Source organism: Eptatretus burgeri, chromosome 17 (genome assembly GCF_056783735.1).
Source record: "Eptatretus burgeri isolate ZD-2024b chromosome 17, Ebu_testis_v1, whole genome shotgun sequence".
NCBI classification, from domain to species: Eukaryota; Metazoa; Chordata; class Myxini; order Myxiniformes; family Myxinidae; genus Eptatretus; species Eptatretus burgeri.
The window spans coordinates 2,520,276-2,541,130 of record NC_140977.1 but is presented as its reverse complement, the minus strand read 5'-3'; the positions used below and the strand labels follow the sequence as shown (position 1 = coordinate 2,541,130).

Sequence of the window (20,855 nt, the reverse complement as noted above, 5' to 3'; positions counted from 1 at the left end):
AGACTTGTGAATGTGTAGAGGGGACGTAGTTTAGCTACGTAGTGTTAAAAGGAACGTGCTGCAGTATAAGGGACGACGTGGGAGCACGAGTTAGTTAGGGGATGCAGATAGAAGGATGGCAAGTTCAGCGGTGTGTGTGTTGAAGAGTTGGTGAGTTGTGAGGTGAGTACTTGGTGAGTAAGTGAGGCCAGCGGGTCTGTGTGTATGGAGCGAATGGGGAATGCATGGTGCGATGAGTGATTGGGGGGAGGAGTGACTCCCGCCCAAGGGACCCCGGGGTCAGAGTAAAGTGAGTTAGCTGGGTTAGTCAAATTAACAAAAATGGAGGTCGTTTTGCTGTTGGTGGGAATGTAGGCTCGAAACCCATTTGGAGGGGTGCAGGAGCCCTGTTGACGGGCTTGGGAGCGTGGCTGCGAAAGGTGAGTATCGCTTAGTGGGTACCCCGGGCACCCCGAGTGGGTACCCCAGGGTACTGAGTGGGTACCCCGAGTGGGTACCCCAGGCTAGTCGGCCGTGGTAGGCCATGGGCCCATGGGGGGCCGGGATAGAGTAGTGGGCACGGGTGCGCCTGCTTGGTGCGGGGGCGCGGGGCGCCATTAGCCGCGTGGGCAGTGTTGTGGGCATGGGTGACCCTCGGAAAGGGGCCCGGGAAGCCAGCCTGCCACGTGTGCGTTTCAGGGGAGGTGCCATGGGGGGGCACTCCCCGGTGTTAGGGAGCTGGTAGGCTCGGAGGCAGTGTAGTGCCCGGGGGTGCCATAGCGGGAGATTCGGCAGAGGGTCGTGCCTGCCAAAGGGAGCCACGTGTCCCAGCCAGGAGACCGTGTGAGGGCACGGAGAGAAAATTGGGGGGCGAGGCCCGAAATTGTGAGGACACCAACACAGGCGACGGGAATCTGGGTTGTTAGAACCAATAGTTTAAGCGAGAGGCGCTTGTTGAAAGCCCCGGGGTAGTTTAACAGTTAAATGGTTAGGGTAGATTAGGAGATGTACCCCTCCGCACCATCCATCCCCTCGCTGTCGTTGTGGGCCGCTGGACCCACTTTGGTTATAGATCGCCGAACTCTGGGGAGGCCATTCTGAGGCTTCGTTGGGCCTCGACACAGGACGTTAGCTCTCCCTTATTCCCCTCCGGGAAGGGAACGTAGGGGTTGGGAGTAGGCTAGGTGACAGGATAGGTTAGCCGAACAAGGACAGTAAAGGGGGTTAGGGGATGATTTATAGTGGGGAAGTAAAAATAAAAAAATAAGTTGGGGCTAAATTGGGGTTTGACAAATTAAGGGAGTGGGTATGTACAGTGACAGGCAAAGGCGATAGGTGGGAGGGAGACAGGTAGGTAGGTCCGAGCCCGCCTTCCAAGTGGCCAGCACCACCGCACTCCCTCCACCAACCTCCACTGAACGGCAAAGGCTGGCCAACTTCATCGGCTGGCCGTGTTTTGCTTCAAGGCAGAGGCCGGCCAACTTCATCGGCAGCTGTTGTTTTGCTGCAAGGCCTGTGCCATCGGCTGGCCGTGTTTTGCTTCAAGGCCTGTGCCGGCCCACTTCATCTGCCGGCTGGCCATTTTCTTCAAGGCCTGTGCCGGCCAGTTCATCTGCCGGCTGTGTTTGCCTGCAGCGGCCTTCTTCTGCAGGCTGTGTTTGCCTGCTCACCTTTGCCATGCCATGCCCACTGCCCATGTTCACCAGCCCCGTTCAATTTTTGCTTTGCCCCCCCCCCTGTTCATTGCCATGTGCGCCAGGATCAAGGCAACAGTTTGCAAGCTGCAAGAACTGCCCTGTTGGCAGCTACAACACGGGCCTGCAGTGGCGGCCCGTGCACCGTGTTTGTGTCCATCCATCCATCCGTTGTGTTCATTGCGTGTGCCACTTGAGCTGGCACGGAGACTGCGTTTGTGCAGCCCATGCACCGTTGTGGTTCACTGCGTTCAGTTCAAAAAGGAAGGCCTTGGACTGCGTGTGAGCAGCCAGCCACGTTCCCTGTCACCTGCATTGTTTTGAGCCAGAGACTGCATGCGAGCAGCCTGGCTCCCTGCTAACTGCTTTTCTTTTGCAGAGTTCATTGATCCTGGGCCATGGTTTAGTGTAAAATTTGTAAGTTAAGGTTAAGATGTACTGTAAATATGAGTGCGCCCCCGGCATGTCTGTCTTAGCGCCGGCAATTTTATTTAAGTCGTCCGTGTGAGTGAGTTTGTTTAGGTAGTTACGCAGCCCTCAGGTTATTTATTTTGGGGACACGAATACCATGAATGTCGCACTCAGGGATCCGTAGGTAAAATGTACTCGGGGAAAACTACACATGATGGCACACGAAAATTTGACGACTCGGGACGAGTCTGTAAAAAGGGGAGGGGGTAGTGTTGTGGTTACTAAATTCGCAAACCACCATTCAGGTCCCTTAGGTGAGATATCTCCGTAAGTATATGTGTAGTTAGGCCCAAACCCGTTGTCTAGTGGGAATACATGTCATTTATGCGTGCTGCGACTCTTCAGGATAGCCGTTTTTCTTTTACTATCTTTATTTTGGACCAACCGCCATGATTACCACCGCCAACCGCGTCTCAACAGTCATCACAACATCAACCACCCACCGCGGCGCCGCTTCACCACAACAGCCACGACCTTTCCCGTCACACCTCGCAACCGTCGCATCGCCACCGTTCTTGCGCCGCTTGTGGGTACCGGTATTGGACTCGTGCAGGGCGCGCGCCGAACAGCGTGTACAAAACCACGGATTTTCCGCTCCAAAAACGGATCAAAAACGACACACGCCCACTTTTGTTCCGTCCAATCGGTGAGCGAGGGGCGATTTGGCCCCGCCTCCAGGGCGTTGGAGGGCGGTCGCTATATGCAAATTCATGGATCAAAATGCATTCACGCCCACTTTTTCTCGGGCCAATGGGGAGTGAGGTGAAAGGTCGAAGGCAGGGGGTCAAAGGCGAAGCCACGGGGCTTATATAAGCGGCTGCGTTCGTCAGAAAAGTTGTTGTTGGTCGTCGTCGTCGTCGTGTGCGTTGGAGTCGGAGCGAAGAGGACGGAGCTGTGGAGAGGCGGCGAAGGCAGACGAGGGGGTGCTCGCGTCGTGCCGGGAGCTGCACACCAGGGAGGCCGACGGCGCGACCTGGTCGAGGTGGAGACGCTCGTCGCGGGACTCGAGACAGAGTAAAAATCCTCCTTTCCCCGAGCATCAGCAACCCCCTCCTGTTTCCCCCCCGCGCTGAGATAGTGCGACCAAGGGGGCCCCTTTTCCCACCCCCTACCAGACACTGTCCGCGAGGCCCACGGAGTTGAGGCACCATCGCCGTTCCGCGTCTCATCACCAGACGGGTAGGCCCGACCCGGTCTCGGCCTCAGGCCCGCCTCATCCTTGAGGGTGTTCTTTTCCTTGGTTTTGGGTATATGTTGTCGGCGCCGTCTGTGAAGTAGAATTGTATAAGTGTTGCCGTGTGCTCGGATGTCGGATAGCTCTGCATTGTGTCTTCGCTTTCACATTTGCTTTTTGTGTAAAATTGCATTGTGTTTCTCTTCTTTTCTATGTGCTTTTGGTGGAATTGTATATGTGTGCTTTCCGTTCATCGCGAATAAATGTGCTTTATGTTGAACTGTTTCCCGCTTCGCTTCGTCATTTCTTTCATTGAATCCTCATCTTGCTTCACGTAAAGGGTTGGTAGTGGGCTGAATACGCCCGATAATTAATCGAACCGTCGAGGCCGGCGATAACACCGCTCGGTTATCCCGATAGTACGGAACGGGTCGCTTAAGTGGCCCGTGTCTGAAGTCGACCTGCGGCGAGGTGCGATCGCCCGGTCTACCCTCCGTGTGGGTACTTAGGTAGGTCGAATTTGGCGAGCAACCCTATCCCACGCGGGGGCTGATTGGCTCGATCGCGGTGAGACTGAAAGGTCCACCCGTGACTGGTTCCGGCGTTAGTCCGAGAGGGTCACGACTGGATTGTCCGTCCGGTGGGCGACGTGCCGCGATTCGAGTTACGTGGCCGTCAGCACGCCGGCAGGCGCGAATCCGTAACAATATGATGACAGGAAATACCTCCCCATCATCCTATTGTTAAATCAGTTTGTATTACCTTACTATGTAAACTCCTGTTCTTTGTGTTTTCTTTACATATAAACTCTGGTGAAATGTTATTGATTTTAACCTTATTAAATTCCTTTATTGGTTGTTTGCTAATAGTGCTTCCACATATATCATTATCTCCAACAAGTGGATAATATTCTTCCTTACGAGACTGATTAAATTCTTTCAGGTCTTGTAGGTTTATTTTAAATGACCAATTCTACCCTAAATCATTAATATCATATCCCCAAGGTTCTATTCTCATAAAAACTTTACACCCTTCTTTATAAAATTTAATTTCCATTGGAACTGTGGATTTTGTATAACCCAGAGATAAAATCAACATTTCTGTATCTTTGGAATACAGAGCTGTTTTATTTAAGAATATACATTGTGATAAATCACTTAATCTCACAGTCATTTGCATCTGGAGGGCTTGGATAATTGATTAATATAAAAACATTTTTCATTTTTATATTTTTTGTTATGTTGTATTTCTGTTGTTCAGCCTGCCTTTTTGTATAATTTGACAAATCAATATCTACTTCTTGGAGTACACTACAGATGGAACCATCTTTTCCAACCTGCCATTTATATTAGATTTATAATGATGTCATAAAAATCCTGATGATTGTTGAGATAAAATAATTCGTATAAACATAATCATCTGCAACAATTACAATTGAAGTCTTTGACTTGAAATATATAATAAACACCATTCCATAAGAATTTCATTACTTCAACAGGTGGTGGAAGACATAACTATCAACATAACATAATATTTGTCTCGACTATAATGAATGCAAACCCAATGAGAACCATTCCCATTATTATCTTCTAAATTCATAATAATATTCTTTGTATTTTCAGACCACTTTGGTAATTCATGTCTCATACAAATAACCACATTATCAATTTTTAGTTTTTTTCAATATTTGGCAAGTTAAACATTTGATGTTTTATTATTTACAAATTCTTGAAACCACTCATCAATTCTCATTTATTTTTGAGAAAGAAATAATACATTACCCCTTTTAGTTAATTATGCGATAGAAGAAAGCATATCTCCAACTAACAATCTTGCTTTATTAGGTCGGCTTTCAAGTTTTTCAGCAAAATCTACAATTACACCACTTCCACTAATTTGTTTCTCTCACACTTTGTTATGTCTTTCCATCTCCTTTTGAGCTTGGAGTTGAGCCTTCCTTTCATTTGCAGTTTATACCGCTGTGGAAATACCACCCGTCAAAGCTCCCACCACACCAACACCTGCTAATAAAAGAGGGAGGGATATTATAAATCCTCCACTTGTCTCCCTGACTGAATATTTCTTCAACATAGGTTTTGACATTTTAATTTTAAGTGAGCCCGTATCGTTCAAGATTTTCACCTATTTTATTGTGAGCAAAACATCAATTCTTTCAGCTCCTTTTCTCTGAATTGTATTTACATTAATCATTCAAGGATTTTGATTTTGTATGCATCGTTTTAGTTTATTAAGATTGAGTTGATTAACATATACCCCAATTGGTGCTTTCAAACTCATTTATTTCTCAAAAAATTATGTGAATACAGTTTATAATATACAGAATACAATTACAAAAAATTATAATACAACCACAGAATATACAATTTATAAGCTTCGAACTCTGTGTTTAATCCCGTCCATGAGCACATTGGACAATTCACAAATTAATTTGACTCGGCGGTCTCTCCGAGTACCTCAAAACATAATGTTTCGGGATCTTGTATATTCCTTGGATTTAGCATGTTGTTAATTTATGTGGTATGGTTTCTCTTAAAATAATCTCGTACTCTAATAAATCATATTGTTACGGATTTCAGAATCCGGTCTGATGAATGCATCCACACATCCAGGTTCTCAGGCAGTTATTTCCTTGAAGCATGTTCAGATTAGCCCCATCCCCATGTCTAATGGGATTTTCAATGTGATGTGTTGAGAAGGGTAAAGAATAGATCCCCTCTCTTATGGGAAGCTTTTTTTCTATGACAGACACGTTTACACACATTTCTTTCACGAGCTCTGATGCGCGCCCTTATTTTTCGTCAGCATTTCTTTCGCGAGCTCTGAAGCCCACACTTATTTTTCCTCAGCATTTCCTTCGCGAGCTCTGATGCACGCCCTTATTTTTCCTCAGCATTTCTTTTGCGAGCTCTGAAGTCTGCCCTTATATTTCCTCAGCAACGCTCTTTCGCGAGCGCCGATGCCCGCCTTTTTTGAGAGTGCACGGGTCGTTCATGGTAACCTTGTGCAAGTGGGGCGGGGTGAGCTTGGGGCGGACACTGTGCCGCCTTGACGGCCCACAGATATAAAACGAATGGAGGTCCGTTCTGGGGCGAAAGAAAAGCGGAGGCGAGAGAAGTGAAAGAGAGCGGGGCAGAGAGAAAGCCAGGGAGGAAGAAGAGAAGCGGGTCTAAGCGTGCAAAAGAGGAGAAGCAAGCGAGCATGTGGTGCGTGTGTGGGTGTCTGACCAGCGCCAACAACGAGACGATTCGTCCTTCCCATTGCTTGGGTAAGCGAGCGTGTGGTGTGCGTATGGGTGCGAGCAGCGCCGACGGTGAGTGAGGCACGGGTCGGTCACCAACAAGAGAGCGGGTCAGTCACCGATGGACCATTTGGGTCACTGGACGTCACCAGTTTCGTGAAGTGTGAGGAACTGCCCGTGTCGCAGCACCAGGGTCTAAACCTGCGACACAATCTCGGTGCCCTCCAGACGTCGACTGGCATTCAAGGCTGTTCGCGAGAGGCTGGGTGCTGGTGACGGACGTGACGTGTCACGCACACATTTCAGGACGTTTTCACTTCACGGATGACTACTTTCTGGTGAGTGAGGTAATTCTCGCCCCCCCCCCCCCGAATGATCTGTTGGGTACCCATGTCTGTGTTTAGCTGTAAGTCAACCCCCGATAAGCATCTGCTCTTTGTCTCTTTCCTGGCATTTTGATTGATTTTGCTTTGAAATTAATTCATTTATTTACCTCAGAAAATAAAAAGTTATTTTTATTTATTTATTTTATTATTAATGAATCATTTGTTGATTTCCAACCTCTCCGTGTTTGTCCTTTCCTTCCATTGGTCTCGCATTGTCTGAACCGAGATAGACTGGGAGGTATTTACCACAGATTTGACCAAAAATAGTCGGCATGCAACAGCGGTTAAAATGCTCGGCCGCCCTAATTAAAATCTAATCAGATAACATTGGTACTTTGCCGAGGACACGCTCCCCGCTCAGGTAACCATGTGACCTCTAGTTAAACGGAATAATTAGACGGTGGACACTGGAACTCGTGGTTAGCTGGGTGGCATTCGTGGTTCAAAAACAACCCACCATACCAGAATGTTAATTGTGAGCGGTGGCCCCAGGTCTGGCTCTTCCGAGGACAACCGGGGATTATCCCCGAGTGACAAGCTGATGTCTCGGGACTTGTGGCAACAACAATATTTTTGAATCAGCTTATTTATATGCTTTACCATACCCAACATCATTATCTATGTCATTAGGGTATTGAAGTGGAAATTAACTCAAATTTCCACTCAGGTTCAGCATGCAAAGGAGAATCTTTAATACATTACATAGTTTTACGTGCACGCAATACGGGAGAAATCTCCATCAATGAAACTCGTATTAATGACCTCATCCAATCCATATATATTGAAGCAGGGACGAGTGGGGGAAATGATTGAACAAGCAGGATAAAAGAGAAATAGCCTTTCATCTAAGAAAGAGTAACCTTTCTCAAAGTTAAGTCAAAATAACTGCTTTCTGCTCCTGGGAAAGGAGTAAAACAGTCTAAACAGTGTTGGTTCGTGTCGGCAAGACCCAAGCACAGCCAATCAGAATAGAGCACAAACAGCCCCTTCAAGGTCCCATAAGGTTTGGAGGTGCAGATAGTTACACAAATCAAGGGAGTGAATCATTACTTTGGCATGTTCTCAGCATTGATAAAGAACAGCTTTGCATTCTGAAATTCTGACTGGTACCTCTACACAAAAAGTCATGCATTGAATTGATTCAATTTGTGAACTAAATAAGAAATATCTAAAGTTTATTTAATCATGTATTAATTGATTTACTTAAGTCTTCCTGGAACTTATGCAACATTTCAAGGTTGTTACATAGTTTTAATCAAAAATGACAAATCAATATCAACTGAAGGCAGATGTATGTTTTACAGAAAGCAAATGTAACAGAATGCACGGATAATTATGTTTACAATGGAATCCTCTCAACTGCAGAATTTTCACCTGAGTTCAATAAATATTTTGTGAGTGAGGAACAATGTCTTTATTCATTCACACCAATTACAAATGCATAGAGAGGAAATCTCAACTTTTGACATCCGCCCCCCCTTTTTTTTTGCATTACATAACTGAAAATACATAGCCCCCGCATGAGCACCTCTGTTTCCTCGGCATCTATCTCCAAGCACAAATCACAAAGCCTCGCCCTTCATGTAGTCATCCCTCTCCAGACGAGCTAGGGGGCTTCAGGTGGTTGCGTGGCTGGGCCTGCTTTAGGCCACCAAAGTAAGAGTAGAGGTAGGGCCCTTAGGCCATTGGAGTGGTATTCTACCCAGTAGGGGCGATCTTGCCATTTTCAACACACCTGGGCGTAGGGTTCAGGGTAAAAGGCTGATAAGTGCATTAAGGATAACATTTGTCCATAATCGCAGAAATCTACTCATGACATCGACCAATGCCTTCTCAATCACAATTTTGCACAAGTTATTAAACTCCTCTTCAATATCAGGATCCTTGCAAGGAGACATTTGTTGAGAAACCATTAAAGGTGTAGTTTTCCTCTCAAAGCATGAGGCAATCAGTGAGGGCATTGTTGTAGTAGCACATTTGAAAGGTACTATGATAACAGCAAATATCAGTCCATCAAAAATCACTACACCAATTTTGTCCACTATCCTCCAAAGATCCCTTTTAGCCAAGAAAATATTCCATCATCTGTATAATAATTATGAAACTTAACTTTGACTTCTTTAATGTTTCCTTTTTTTTTTTTTCTCTCAAACTGGCAATGTGTTCTGGTTTATATGGGAGTTTGCGACTTTAGCAGTACAACATTCAGACCCAATAAGAGCACAGGCTGCTCCCCCCCCCCCCAGTGGAGCAAGAACTAAATTCAAAGCGATTCGATTTTGCATAGCTACTGTTCACATAGCATTCATTTCAATATTAATATCTGATAAACTATCCACAGTTTCATTCGCAAGCAGTTCCAAAGCAGCTGCCATTTTTCGCTTGTCTGTTCGAAGAACAGAGAGCTATAGCGATACCTCCGGTGTGAGCGTGAAAATGTTAAAGTTTTTGGTGCAAGTTATTTCCTTTCTAATGTTTTTATCTACCACACTATTTTTTACTGATCACAATATACAAATACATATATTGCTTTAAAATTATTTGGATCAGACTTCACTGCAATGCTTTATAAAAAATATTATTAGACGAGTCTTTTAAAAACGATAAATGTATAAACAGGCGAGCATTGGGTGGCTTTGACACCAACTCTCTTGTTATAAGTTCTTCAGCCACCTTAGCACTTTCCGTAATGAGGAAAGATGGGCATAAAGGCCAAGTCAGTGTTAGAAATACCCTGCATATTTTGTTGCGAATTTTGAAATGGGTAAGTAAACGTACATAAAGTACCACATAACCCAACAGGCACGAACCTGTCCAATTAATCTGAAGCCATGGATAGGCTTGGTTTGCACAAATAAAATAGGTGTTATTTAATGCTGCATGTGGTCTCATTGCACAGGTTTCAACAATGTAATTTTACACTCTGACCTACCTAATATTCTTTTCTCCGATGCTTCCTGCACGAGGCATAATTCTAGTTTATCTTTTGTTGGTCTTACCACAAAAGATGGAGGCATTTTACGTAAATTAAAGTTAGGCCAGTACCAGCTACTAAAGTTCTGCTGTCAGGTACAATTCCTAATCCCATTAATTGATTTCATAAATGCTGTTTGGTCTCGCCATTCTTTTTTCTATTTCTGTATTATGGTCAATATAAATACCCTCGTATACTGATTTTCTCGTTGCATCCATCTTATAAAATACCCACACCACTCATCCCATTTAAAAGATATTGCTTGTAGTGGTATTTTACTCCGCATTTAATGGCATATGTAAGTGCAAATCCAACAGATACTTTTATTCAAAGCCTTAGCATGTTCTCGAGAGATCGCCAAATAAGTATTTATTTCATGTATTCCACCTGGATGTGAATGTGCTTGTATACTTTCTGCTAAATTTGTTTTACTTGTACTCTTGTATAACCCCTTATTAGTTGTGAACTCTCTTTTATGTCTGTATGTTGAATAACTTGATAAGCAGGTGTATGGAAGTCACTTTTATGAATATATATGCAAACATTAGCACGAGTATCACTCGTTGGTCCTATTGACCATGAGAGTACCCCATCTCTACCATACCGGTCAAAACACACACTGATGTGCTGTTGGATGTAAATAATTCAAAGCTGGGTTGCACATTGTTACATTATGAATTAATTCAACAGAAAACAAGAAAGGCTATCATAGCAGTCACAAGGTGACCATTTAGGAGTCTTTCTCAGGATTTCCAGCTCTGAACTCTTTTGCAGTGAGAGGAGTGGGTCCATGCTGCTCGGCCTTGACATTTTACAGCAGTGTGAGTTGTCGAGCTGCAAGACTTGACAGGCCCCCAGACCACCTTGGCTGCAGAGCGTTCTTTCTTACGAGTCTTTATATCGACAAAGTCATCAGGTTTGAAGCTTTGGCAGTCAGCAGTAGCTGGTTCCTGGCAATGCTTCCTTCACCTGCACGTAGAAATTCCTGACAACATGGTTTAAGGTAATATAAAACATGAAATTGTGTCATCCATTCCTTTTATACTTAATGGAAATGAAAATGTCAACCTCATTGGTCTTCCATTATAATCACATGTGGGCATTTGCCCGTTTTTCGGCAAGAGGTCGATCTCATTCACAATAAAGTTATAGGGAGGCATCCGGCGAATTTAAACTCATGTGGCTGTAAAAAAAAAAATAATAATTCCCAGATCATTTTTTTAGAATCATATCAAATTTGCATCCGGATATTACCCATAAATCTCTCTCCGCTGTATGAACAGCTGATTGTAAAGCAGGAACATCGTCAAGAGAAGGAGCAATTTTTGAAACATATGTTGCAAGGAGGCTGGTGTTAAAAAAAATATTGAGACACCAATAGGGAGTTTTGGGAAATGTTTGTGACTTTAGCAGCTTCGTCTGCTCAAGCATCTACCTGAGAATCATCATTTGACCCATCAGTGTGGGTATCACACTTGATAAATGCAATTTGGGAGGGCAAAAGGATTGCCTGCAACAAGTTAGAAATTAACTTACCATTCTTTACCGGAGTGCCGGTGTGTGTTAAAAATCCTCGTTCACACCACAAGGCACCAAAATCGTGCACAATGCCATACGTACGGTGAGTGTCAGTGTAAATTGTCATAATTTGGCCTTTTGTCGAGCAGCACGCACAAATTAAAGCAAAACACCTCAGCTTGCTGGGCTGAGCAATTGGAGGCAATTTCATAATTTTCAGTATGTTAAAATCATTACAAATCACATTTCCCGAGAACAATGGTCCGTTCATGTAAAGTATCAAATCAAAATTTGGAAACGGGTGTCTCAAGTCACTGAGCATGCCAAACACACATACCCGACATGATGATTTATAATTTATAAATGTATGATTGATTTATAAATGACTAATGTGGTCATCATTGGTGAGATATTTATTGGTATGCCATCCTGATGAGGGCAAACAAGCCAAAAATCCGGATCGGTGGCTCCGTTTGATGTTTAACTGATGTTGACCATATAATCTTCGTCTGTCTGACAGAGTCACCGGGCCGACGCCTCTGTGTTGTAGGTGACACTTTGGTGTAGGACCGTGTCCAATGGAGATCGGGGGCATGCTCGTCACACTCCACATGTTTCGATTTATCTGCCGATCACATCACATGCCTTCTGGTTGAATGGCTTGCATTAGCAGGAACAATCATCTGGGTGGCAGACGGATAGTTGTTCTGTGCGGATTATGTGGTTTTACCGTGTGAGACATAATCCGCAGCGATGCTCACCAAAACAGTCAAGAGGTGCGTTTTGATACCTGGATGGGTTGCCACTCCGACACAATACCAGCAAGCTGGTACTCATTTTGCCAACCTCAGAAGGATGACAGGCTGAGTCAACCCCACCTGGTATCAATTCAACAGCCAAGTGCGATTTGAACTCAAGGCCCTAGGATCCCAAGCCCATCACTGGCCATTAAGCCAACACCAGGCACACCACTGTGTTGCATTGACAAAAGCTGCTCCTGAACCGATTGACGATGTATTCCATGACATAAACAATTATACTCATGTTGTAAATGTTGCCGATCAGATGTCTGGCGATGACGAAATGAGAGAAGAAGACAATGATTAATTTGAAAAAGCTTGTAGAATATCTTATGAAACAAGCTTGGTTCAAACCGATCCAGATTTTACTGTCAAGGAAATTTTGTTGGCACCAGCAGAGGATGAAAAACCTTTACCAATGTGAGCTGATCCACATGTTGAAGAAATATCAAACCCAAACAAATACCCAGATGTAAAAAATGGTTTATTGACTGAGAGGAAGAAGCAACTCGATATTCAAAAGTATTTTAACCAGCGTTTGTTTGCTTGATGTAGATTTGCCAGATCAAGTGAATATCTCTTCTCGACACAATATGCTTCAGAAAGCAAACAAGTTTATGGGAACATCAACTGTTATGTTTTCTGAAAAATCAATGCAAGATAACATTGGAGGAAAAAAATACAAATTCTGGATCACTTCAAGATGCAGAAAATATGTGACAGTTAGTCAGAACTGACGAAGCATATAAGATCTTGAAGAATGTCAGAGGATCTCCTGCTTATCTACAATCTGTGTTTTATGATTTACTTGCAATGGTTTGATAACTTGGACTACCAACATGGTTTCTCACCATATCACGGTTTCTCAGGAGGTGGGAACAACTGAAAATCTCCACCTCCTATTTCAGTAAAGAATACTGATTCATGAACCAAACTGTGAAGTTTCATTGTCACAGTCTCGTTCCAAGGGCTCTTTTCATAATCTTCACTGAACCTCTGACAGTCTCAACTTGCAGCTCATTTGCAGTGACATTCCCCAGAATGATTTTTCAGTACTCAGTAAGGGGTTTCTTCATCATTCCAACTATCACTGGTGCAATTTCAGCTTTCTTCAATTTCTAAGTCCTCTTGACCCCATTTTTCAGATCCTGGTATTTGGTTAATTTCCTAATTTCTGTGGCATTTAGTCCAGTCATTGGGAACCAAAACCTTGATCCACAATGCTGACTTTCTTTCTGTGTTTGAGCACCATGTACGGATGCAATGCTCTGTTTGCAATGTCCACACTTGACGGCATCATCGTGTGACATGTGAGCATTATATTGTTACAGTTGTGGGGGTTAGGTTAGGATTATGTATAAGTTAGGATTGAATGGAATTGTTTGGTTCATGGACGTGTAGGAGACATCTCTGTAATTAAGTAGGGAAACTGTGAGCTTAAGTGTTACGTGACACTACACGGGGGTGGGCGGGGGGGTGTTTGTCAGCTTGGGATTAAGAATAAGTTCCCCCCACTATATAATTGCTCCCCTGTGACTTTTCCCAACGTTTTTATAACCAAAACCACGATAACAAACAAGCAAACGTGCTGAGCAGGCAGAAGTCTAGCCTCCAAGGGTGACGGTGAGCGAAGTCACGCCCCCGAGGCTGATGATTGATGGGTGTGACATCAGAAGCGAGCCGGTTGGGCGGAGGCCCCGCCTTCCTGGGTTTTGTGCAAGCAAGCCACGCCCTGGAGGAGGAAACAGCAGTCAGAGTTGAGATGAGTGAAGGAACACACGAATGCAGAGTGAGGGACGCACACAGTAGAGAAAGAATGTAGTAAGGAGATGGCCTGCAAGAACAGGGCTTTACGGCTGGCTTTCCTTCGATGTATGAAGAAGATGGCATGATTCTTGTGTTTGTGCTGAGAATTGACTCACGTGGTGAAGTAAAACGCTCTCCTTTGGGTCTTGGTTTGGTCATGAGGAATGGACCCCGAGCCTCGTGTATGACAAGTAGCGGGTCGGTGAGGACGATTGATGCACGAAGCAGCTGCATGGAGTCTGTGATCCTTCGTGTTGAATACTGCTCACGAATTGCCTGATGTACGTTTGTCCCGCTCCGAGAGAAGCGATTTGGCGCCATTTTGCGCTCATCTACACACATGCAAATCGAAGCGCCTCAATTCCAAGTTCCACAAAGTCCATCTCTTGGCCAAGCTAAGTACCAGTATAAAAGGAGGGATTTTCTTTTATTTTGTCTCTCCTTGTCTGTAATGGCACTTCAACTTAGACTTTAATTTACCTCATGTATTTATAACTAGTAGTAATGCCCGGCGTTGCTCGGGCTAACAATAAAGCCCGGTGTTGCCCAGGCTTTCTTGCAAATTTCCTGAATAGCTGTTAGGGGTTAGCTGTTAGGGTTAGCTGTTAGGATTAGTGTTAGGGTAGCTAACCCTAACACTAACCCTAACCCTAACAGCTTGGCGTAGCGGAGGTAAACAGCGCCCGGGGCAAAGTGGAAATTTGCGTCCCCCGTAGGCCTTAAACTTGAGTGGATTTGAATGGAAAATCCCATAAGGGATATCGCTTTATCGATTTTTTTCGAATATCGGAAGTGTTATGGAAAAAATTTATAGCCAATGACCTAAGTTGGACCAAAAGCCATAATCGTACCGAATTTGAATGGAATCCGTTGGAGTTTGTGAAAATGCATCAAAACGAATTTTGAGGGGCCTCTTCAGGAAGACAATAATATCATTAGTATCTGTGCCAAATCTTGTTTCATTTCATGCAGTAACAAAAATCTGATGGTGGAACAAATAAAGGGGCATGCCAAAATATTAATATAGATTATTATATTGAATATTGTCCTTTGTAAATATTTGTCTATTTTCATTAAATGTGTTCATTTTAAGTAACTGTATCTGTGTATTTGTCGTGGGATTTGAGTATAAACCCCCTGTGCATCCATTTCTGTGCCCCCCTCCCCCCCCCCCCCCGTTACACTGCCATTTCCCCATGCCCTTGTGCTGTCCTGGTGCAACGCTTGACTATTTTCCTGTACACGCGCATTAATCTCCGAGAGTCTCGGCTATCGGCCTCCAAGGGAAGAGTTCGGCTGTCCAGGGCTGGCGGTGTTGACCGCCTGTCACCACATATTGGGTCGAGGGGATTAACCTTTGCTGCCAGCGCCACGACAATATGTTCATTTTAGAGGATCGGATCTGGTTTGTGTTCCCATGATTGTTCTGGGACCGGGATGTTGAAACATTTACTGATGTGCCAGTGAAATGTTTACAGATGTTTACTCTGCAGACGCTGTCATGTTTTTCTGTGTACAGCTGTTCCGACTCCAGTTCAGCTCCCGAAAGGAGGTAGCTGGTACTTTGTTTCTTCCCGACAAACCTGCATTAGTCAGATTGACTCAATCCCACCATTTTCTTAAAAGCAATTATGTAATGTCCTTTGGCTTGAGCATTGATGATGACTCGTTCTCCATCCCAATTAATTTAATCTCTTCTTCACCATTCCAGTGAATCTTCCTTGTCAATCCCTGTCCTGTCAAGCTCTTTTTAAAATATTCCTGCTATTTTGTCATTCTCCCACTTATCAGAGTAGATCTGCTGATATATATATATATTTTTGTAGTTTTCCTCTTTTTTTTTTCTTTTTTTTTTTTGCGAGCATTGGGGCTGTGTTTGTTTGTTTTGTTTTCCTGTGTAGTATCCATCATTTGCACCTGTTTTTGGAAGTTTGTTGCTAAATGGATTAAAGATCCCTTTTCTGGCCTGCTGTTTTCTTGATCGTATATAAATCTCATCCAATAGTCTGTTGAGCTTTTCACATACTCCGCTAGTCAGGTCAGGTATGTGAGCATGTGCCAGAGCAGCGCGTCGTGACATCCACTTTCCACCAGAACTCCAGGGGCCTCCGTCTGGCCATCCCAAAGGCAGATGCCTGGCCCATCACGATCTCCTTGAGATGCTGAACAACCTGATGCAACCACGAAGCACATGCTCAGCCCATTGACCTCCTCCACTCATGAGGCTCACTGACACTGACAGATCTGGTGAGCAGGATCAATGTCAGAAAAACAAGTTACATGTCCGTACAGCCACAGCTGACACTCATGGACCAATGCAGGCCACAAATCTCATTTGAGTTTCTCTCTCAGCAACCGCTCATTGGACACAAAATCCGACCAGCGATAACCAAGGAGTCTCCGAAGAGACCTGGTGCCAAAGGAATTAAGTCTCTGTCTCAGGTCCCTGGTCAGAGTCCAAGTCTCACATCTGTAGAGCAAGACTGGAAGCACCAAAGACCTGAAGACATGGACTTTCGTCCTCCTGCACAGGTAACGACAGCATCACATCCCATGATCTAGTGAATCCATGACTCCCCAGGCCCAACCCAGACATCGATTGACCTCTGGCTCACATCCAGCGAAGACATATCACTGCCAAAGCAAGCGAATCTCTCCGTGACCTCCCCCTGTGTATACATCCTCACCACAAACAGGTATAGACAAGATAGCAGCATCCAAGATGTCATTGAAAGCCTGAATCTCCGCTAGTCTGACACATATTGTTCTGTGCACTTGGTTAAGCTCCATCAAACCACCTCTTCTCTCTCTTACCTCGGTAAGTACAACCTCGGTATGCATTGGTTTTTGAAGAGCATCTTGTGAAGTTACAATACAAGTTTCCTTGTTTTGGTGTCTTGATTGTTGATCTCCAATTGTGGACAGTTTTTAATTGCACAGTTATAGTGGTATACCACACTGCAAGTTGGTTTATAGCTTTTGTTTTGTTTCTTGGGGAGAGGGATGATTTCAGAATTAGTCTTATTCTGCATAGGTTCTCTTTGCCGATTATTTTGCACATCGTTTTGAATTGTACCTGGGGGCCTTCTTCTATTCCCAAGTATTTGTAGAACGCTTCGTTTTCAACTTCCTGTATTGTTGTACTTTGATCAATTGAGATGTTGTCTGTTCTTTTCCTTTTTATTGTGCATTTGGCACATTTGTCAACACCAAACTCTATTTGGATGTCCTCCGAGTACTGCTTTATTAGTTTTAGTTGATCTGCCAATTTCTTATTATTTGGGGCGACGAGTTCTATATCATCCGTGTGCAGTAGATGTGTTACTTTTCTTGTTTTTTTTGGTAATTTTTCTGTTGCATGTCAGATTGTGTCCATGTCCATTAATGAGGTTTGTCAGTGGGTCCAGAGCCAAACAAAACAGGAGGATGGAAAGGCTTTCACCTTGTAAGATACCACTTCATATCTTTACTCCTGGGATTTCAATATTTCCTTCCAAGTAAGGAAGTATCAGAGTTATGTTCCAGATCGTCATTGCTTTGTCAATCAGTGTGACTATTTGGGGGTCAATTTTGTATACTTGCATGTGTTTTATAATCCATGAATGTGGGACACTGTCAAAGGCTTTTTTGTAATCTATCCAAGCTGTGGATAAGTTGGCTTGTCAGAGCTTGCAGTTTTCGAGTGTGGTTTTGTTTCACAATAAATGGTCTATTGTTCCATAGCATCCCCTTTTGCATCCTTTGTGCTCTGCCTATAAAGCTCCTTGTCGAGTGAGGTGGTCATAAATTGCATCGGCGATTAACCTGTTAAAAGTTTGTATGTTATTGGTCTACATTTGTTGGGTCGATGGGTTTCTTCAGATTTGGGAATCAGAAGAGTGTTGCCTTCTGTGAACCATTCGTCCATTGACTGTTTCCCTTGGATGAGTTCGTTAAGTGCTCGAGCATAGTGAGAGTGTAGAGCATGTCGTTGTTTCCGCCAGAAGTTTGTAATCCCATCCAGGCCTGGGCATTTGAAGTTCGGTGCTTCTGCGAAATGTTTTCTCATTTTTTCCTCGTAAATTGTCAGTGGGTGCACTTCCTGTAACCTGGTGCTTTTTATTTTCCAAAGTGTCGTATCAAGTCTGCTTTGTTGTTGTGTTCTTTTTGTCTTCAAATATACCTTTCCAAAATTTTTCTCGGTCCTCTTTTCTTTGGGAGTTGTCAAATTTTGTTTGTTTCCCTCCTTCAATTTTTACCCCATTTTCTGTTTCTGTTATTGTGGTTAAATTTGAAATCTCATCTGGTTCTGTTTTCCTCTCGTTCTACCCTCTGTGTCTCATGAGGAAGTTCTGTTGGTTGTTTCTATTTTTTTGGGAGCTTGTACTCTGCGAATCTCATCCCAAACGTATGTCCCATCATTCCATTGTGGTATTCATGGGAGTTCGCCATTTATAGGTGACCAGTCATTTCTTAATCCTTCTTCAGTTTGTACATCTCTTATTCTTAGTTTTTCCTCTGTGAATATTTTCTGTTTGAGGATGTTGTTTTTCTTTTGTCCGTTGCCCATAATAACGTCCATTTTTATTTCTTTGTCCAGGTTTTTTTTAATTTTTGCTGATTCGCTCTTCTTGAGTCATTTGGTTTATGTCTTCAATTGCTTGTTGTCTTGCTTTGTCAGTTATTTCCTTTATTCTTTCCTGGGTCAAGTATCTTTGGATCAATGAAGCAACTGCAGTGAATTTTTTTTTTGTGGAACTATTTTGGCCTTGGCTGCAACCTTTGTTTGTTTCAGTTGGTTCATTAATTTTTCTCCTTTACCACGAGTCTCACATGCTTCATGCGTAGAATACACTTTGCAAGGGAGGATGATTTCCTTCTCGTTTAAGCTCCAGCTCTGTTCATTTAATCTTCCAAGATTCATCTGGAGCCAAGTAGCTGTTGGTTGTAGAACAGGCGACACCGTTTTAGCTTTTTTGCTTTGGTGTAGAGCACTGTACTTTCACGAGGCAGGGATTCCCTTCCTCCTGTGTGCATCTCTTGATGTGTTTGGAACTACAATGAAGAAACAAAATCCTTGTTGCACACAGGACATTCATCGGGCTCTTCTCCTGTGCGTTTCACTTTTATGATAATTAAAAGATGATAACCAAGGAAATTCCTTGCTGTACAGAGTACACTTGTATGGCTTCTCTCCCGTATGTATTCTTTGGTGTTTTCTCAAACGTGTAGCATTAACAAACCCCTTGTTGCACACAGAACACTGGTCGGTCTTCTCTCCTGTGTGTATATTTTCATGCATTTTCAAACGTGAAGCAAGAGGAAATGCCTTGCTGCACACAGAACACCGGAAGGGCGTTTCTCTTAAATGTATTTTTTGATGTCGTGATAAATTTGATGAAAGAGTAAAACTCTTGTTGCATTCAGAACATGTGTAGGGCTTCTCTCCGGTGTGTATTATTTGATGCTGCTTCAACTGGGAGAGATTAATAAAAGCCTTGAGGCATTCAGTGCACTTGTACGGCTTCTCACCGCTGTGTATCTTTTGATGCATTTGTAAATATGATGAATGAGCGAAATCCTTGCTGCACACAGAACATTTATAAGGCTTTTGTCCAGTGTGTTTTACTTTATGATAGTTCAAGGATGATAACCAAGAAAATTCCTTGCTGCACACAGTACAATGGAAGGGCTTCTCTCCCGTGTGTATTCTTTGATGCGTTTTCAAACGTGAAGCATCAAGGAATGCCTTGCTGCACACAGAACACTTGAAGGGCATTTCTCCTGTGTGTATTTTTTGATGGTGAGATAAATTTGATGACAGAGCAAAACTCTTGTTGCATTCAAAACATGTGTAGGGCTTCTCTCCAGTGTGTATTATTTGATGCCGCTTCAACTTGGAGAGAACAATGAAAGCCTTTAGGCAGTCAGAGCACTTGTGTGGCTTCACTCCAGTGTGTCTTCTTCGATGTGTTTGTAAAGATGATGAACGAGCAAATTCCTTGCTGCATACGGGGCATTTATAAGGCTTCTCTCCAGTGTGTTTTACTTGATGACATTTCAATGATGATAACCAATAGAATTGCATGCTGCACACAGTGCACTTGTATGTCATCTCACGTCTGTGTAATGCTTGGCATCTCTTCGAAGATTTTAATGAGATAAATGTTTTCTTGCAAACGGAACACTTGTGCGGCTTCTCGTTCCTTTCAATTTTCTTGAATGTCGTAATACAATTGTTCTTAGTCAAAACGCTGCTGTATGCGTTGACCTCCTGACGAGCAGTCTGTGTCATCTTCTGATTGAAAGAAACTTCACTGTCAAACAACTGAGAACTTGACTTGGAACAAGAAACCATTTTCAATCGATTCTCTGCAAAGACAATTCAGAAAAAAACATCAATAACTCACTATTGCTGTGAAACATACAACACTAATAACAAGCACAATGGACTCGTTTTCTTTTTTAATGGCCCTTTGTCTGTGATTATCTATCACAAGGCAGAACTTGAAGAACAGGATCAATACGTAGGTCCTGTGATAAGTATGCGGGCACAAAGCTTTGAAGGTGGTTTCTATGCAGTACAATTGAAGGGTGCAGAATAAAATGTTGCAGGGGTTACCCTCTTTAAAATGTTGGAATTCTTGGATATGTGCTAAATCCAATACGGCCACCGCCATAATATAAATTGGCCCTGCCAGACCGTACGTGGCATAAAAAAATGTTTTTTTCGTCTATTTTATTGTTCGTGGATGTCAGGGAACACAATGTTTAGCACAAAATAATATAAAGCAAAATAAATCAAAGATACAGGT

General features: G+C 43.5%; 2 protein-coding genes across 4 annotated transcripts in view; one reads left to right on the top strand and one right to left on the bottom strand.

The window, feature by feature from the left end:
- LOC147009091 (uncharacterized) overlaps positions 1-20,855 on the top strand; it is a 43,664-nt gene that overhangs the window by 12,594 nt on the left and 10,215 nt on the right. The window contains exon 1 of one of the 3 annotated variants that reach the window (XM_085862805.1): positions 3,930-10,940. The exons of the other annotated variants lie outside the window; for them this stretch is intronic. The gene's annotated coding sequence lies outside the window, so the exon portion shown is untranslated. Of the gene's footprint in view, positions 1-3,929; positions 10,941-20,855 lie in introns of those variants that run through there. 3 annotated transcript variants of the gene reach the window in all.
- Positions 15,879-20,855, bottom strand: part of LOC147009090 (uncharacterized) — a 76,836-nt gene continuing 71,859 nt past the window's right edge. Inside the window, exon 10 of the mRNA XM_085862979.1 lies at positions 15,879-20,412. Coding sequence (XP_085719105.1) covers positions 19,136-20,412 — 1,277 coding nt within the window. The 3' untranslated portion in view covers positions 15,879-19,135. The remainder of the gene's footprint in view (positions 20,413-20,855) is intronic.